The 2,705-nt window shown below is 54.3% G+C and overlaps 1 protein-coding gene across 5 annotated transcripts in view; it reads right to left on the bottom strand.

The window, feature by feature from the left end:
• Ppp4r4 (protein phosphatase 4 regulatory subunit 4) overlaps positions 1 to 2,476 on the bottom strand; it is a 94,169-nt gene extending 91,693 nt beyond the window's left edge. For 3 of the 5 annotated variants that reach the window (XR_004114207.1, XR_004114206.1, XM_031356074.1), the window contains exons 1-2: positions 2,171 to 2,476; positions 761 to 834 (exon numbers count right to left, since the gene is read on the bottom strand). Coding sequence is in view for 1 of the 5 variants with exons in the window: in XM_031356074.1 (XP_031211934.1) it covers positions 761 to 834; positions 2,171 to 2,293 (197 nt within the window). In the remaining 4 variants the exon portion in view is untranslated. Of the gene's footprint in view, positions 1 to 760; positions 835 to 1,665; positions 2,129 to 2,170 lie in introns of those variants that run through there. The other 2 variants (XM_031356076.1, XM_031356075.1) reach the window with 2 other exon arrangements.
• Between the last annotated feature and the right edge of the window lie 229 nt (positions 2,477 to 2,705).

Below are 2,705 nucleotides of genomic sequence, written 5' to 3'. Positions count from 1 at the left end.
GAAAAAGAAAAAATATATATAATGATTCAAAACATTTGTATTACTATGTTTACACATATCTGCATAATATAAAGTTGATTCTAGCAAGGTTCTGTAGTCTATATGTTAGGAGAATAAAACCAGCTGCCCCCTCGCCCCGGCCTAGCACCTTTGTGACTGACATAAAGTAGAATCATCAGAAACATATATAGCAACAACATAACCATTTGTCTTAAGCTATTCTATAGAGCCCATGAGATGGTCTGAAACTGAGAGTGTAGAATCAATTAAAAAGAAAAAGAAAAGGAAAAAAAGAAACTTGCAAGCAATATAAAGCTCACATTGCAAAAGAACAAAAATTCATATTTTTGGATTTCTTCTATATAGTATTGCATATAATATTCATTCTCTACAATAAACTTAAAAATTAATCACTGGGTACCCTTAAATCTTATCTATCCTTACTGACTCGTGCATGAGCAAAGTTGGAAAGTAATTTCAAAAGGATGTGATTCAATTCAAACCATTAGCTGTTCTGCAGTTCCTCCTCCGGGCAATGTTCTTTAAATTAGATGTGTTATTTGATTCCAGTTCTCAGCTTCATAAGCCCAAACCTAACGTAATTCATAACATAATTGTGATGTGTGCAAAAGCACTCTGTTCAAGGGGAACAGTCAGTCTGAACACCATCGGCAACTGAAACACAACATTTCAGAAACAGTTCACATTTGCCCAACAGGCAAAGGGCAGCAATTTGAAAGAGCGAGTGACCGAGACATACCTGAGCAGATAAACAGCCCTGTCAATATCACTGAGGTCTTCATCAACAGTCAGTCTTTCTATTTCTTCTGGTGTCTGTCAAGTATAAAATGCAAATTAGGCACACAAACATTTGGTCACTGTTGGCTCCCAAGGACCCTTGAAGACTCTTGAAAAGCTTCCCAACTACATCAATGACAACTAACCCAGAATCTGACGATTCTTCTACACTATATCAAACACAGATCTCCAGTTGGGTGCTGAGAGGGGGAACTATCTTTCCTCTTCTAACCTACAGACTGCAGGGCCTCCATGGAATCAACTTCATACGCATACATACCACATGTGAACATATATACCTATATATACACATATTCTTTATCGCCAACACAATACCCCAAGCCGCTACAGCATTTTCCACACCAGGAAATGCTTTAAAGGGGAGTTGAATAAGACAGAAAAGGACAAGCTTTGTAGCTCCTGTTGGGAACGGAATGAACTCAGCGGGGAAGGAAATCAAAGCTTCTAGAAAGGTAATGAGGGAACTGGCCAGAAGGGTAGGGAAGGGGCCCATAAACTAGGTTTGTCGTCTGTGAGGGTGAGGGTTGGAGTCTCACAAGGCTGGAAAGATGACTCTGCGGGGTTGGGGAGCCAATGGAGGTAGGGGGACAAACAGAAGGTTGACTCTCCTCAAGGGGGCTGGGGAGCAGGGCCCCGCCTAGAGTCCTGGAGGACCTGGGAGGAAAGGGATGCATGGTGACTCGGGATGGGAGGAAAGGGTTGAGAGAAGCTTTGAAACCCTGAACTGGGGCGACTCTGGGAAGAGTGCCTCTCCTTGGAAGGTGAAGGGAGGCCATGCTGCACAGGGAGACCCAAGCTTGATCTTATGCAGAGGTGGGGGTAGGACCGTGAAAGAAAGGATGGGACCTGAGACGTCCGGGCTAGAGATGGAAGTAGGGCTGTGTGAAACCGAGGATGGGCCAGAGACCACAACCTAGGACGGCAGGCACCACAGGCTGGGAAGCCGGCTGCGGAGGCTGGCCCCGAGAACAGCGACTTGGCCGTTCGTGGGGGAGGCCGGAGCGGGGTGGGGCGCAGGGCTGGCCGCAGTCGAGGGACGAAGTCGGGGGACCCGGCTGATTCCAGTCAGGGGCAGGCTGATTTCAGTTCGGAGACAGGGCTGGCCGTAGTCAAGGGACCCAGCTGGCCCCAGTCCGAGGAAGGGACTAGCCTCTGTCAGGAGAAGGGGCTAGCTCTCGTCAGGGTAAGGGACTGGCTCTAGTCAGGGGTCAGGGACAGGCCGACCCTCGGCTGCGGCAGGGGAATGAAGCTCCGAAGCGGCTGCGGTGACACGGCGACTGGCGCTGGAGCGCCGAGGGGCAGTCGGACGGCGGGCAGCCCTAAGGGGGAAGCGTCTCTCGGTCCCGCGCACCTTGAGGCTCCGGCGGACCGGCCTCTCGATGATAGTGAGTTCCTGCAGGTCCTCCATGTAGCCAAAGAGGCTGTTCTGCCCGAAATCCATCGCGACGCCGGCGTCGGGCGGCGGCGGATGCATGGACCGCCGAGGGGCTCCCTCGCCGGCCGGCCCGAGCGGCCCCGGGATGCCGGACGCGCGCAGCCCCGCGCCGCCCACCAGAAGGACTCTCTGGTCCCGCTCTCGGCCGCGGGGAAGCGGAGCAAGAGGCCGCAGGCGGCGAGAACACGAGCGCCGCGGGAGCCGGAGCGCAGCGCACCGAGGGGGCGGGGCGGGTGGAGGGGGCGGGGCGCGCGCGGAGGGGGCGGGACCAGAACAGGGAGCCGCCCCAGCGGCAGCCTCGGCCCCGCCCCCGCCCGGGGGGCGGCGCGCGCGGTTAGACGCAACTGCCGCGCAACGACGCGCCCCGTCCGGCTCCCTGGGCCCTCGCCCCGCCCCTACGGGACGAGCCCCGCCCCTAGGCGCGTGCGCAGAGCTCTCCGCGTCCCCAGGC

Source organism: Mastomys coucha, unplaced genomic scaffold (assembly GCF_008632895.1).
Source record: "Mastomys coucha isolate ucsf_1 unplaced genomic scaffold, UCSF_Mcou_1 pScaffold6, whole genome shotgun sequence".
NCBI classification, from domain to species: domain Eukaryota; kingdom Metazoa; phylum Chordata; class Mammalia; order Rodentia; family Muridae; genus Mastomys; species Mastomys coucha.
This window is presented reverse-complemented; position numbering and strand designations above follow the sequence as displayed.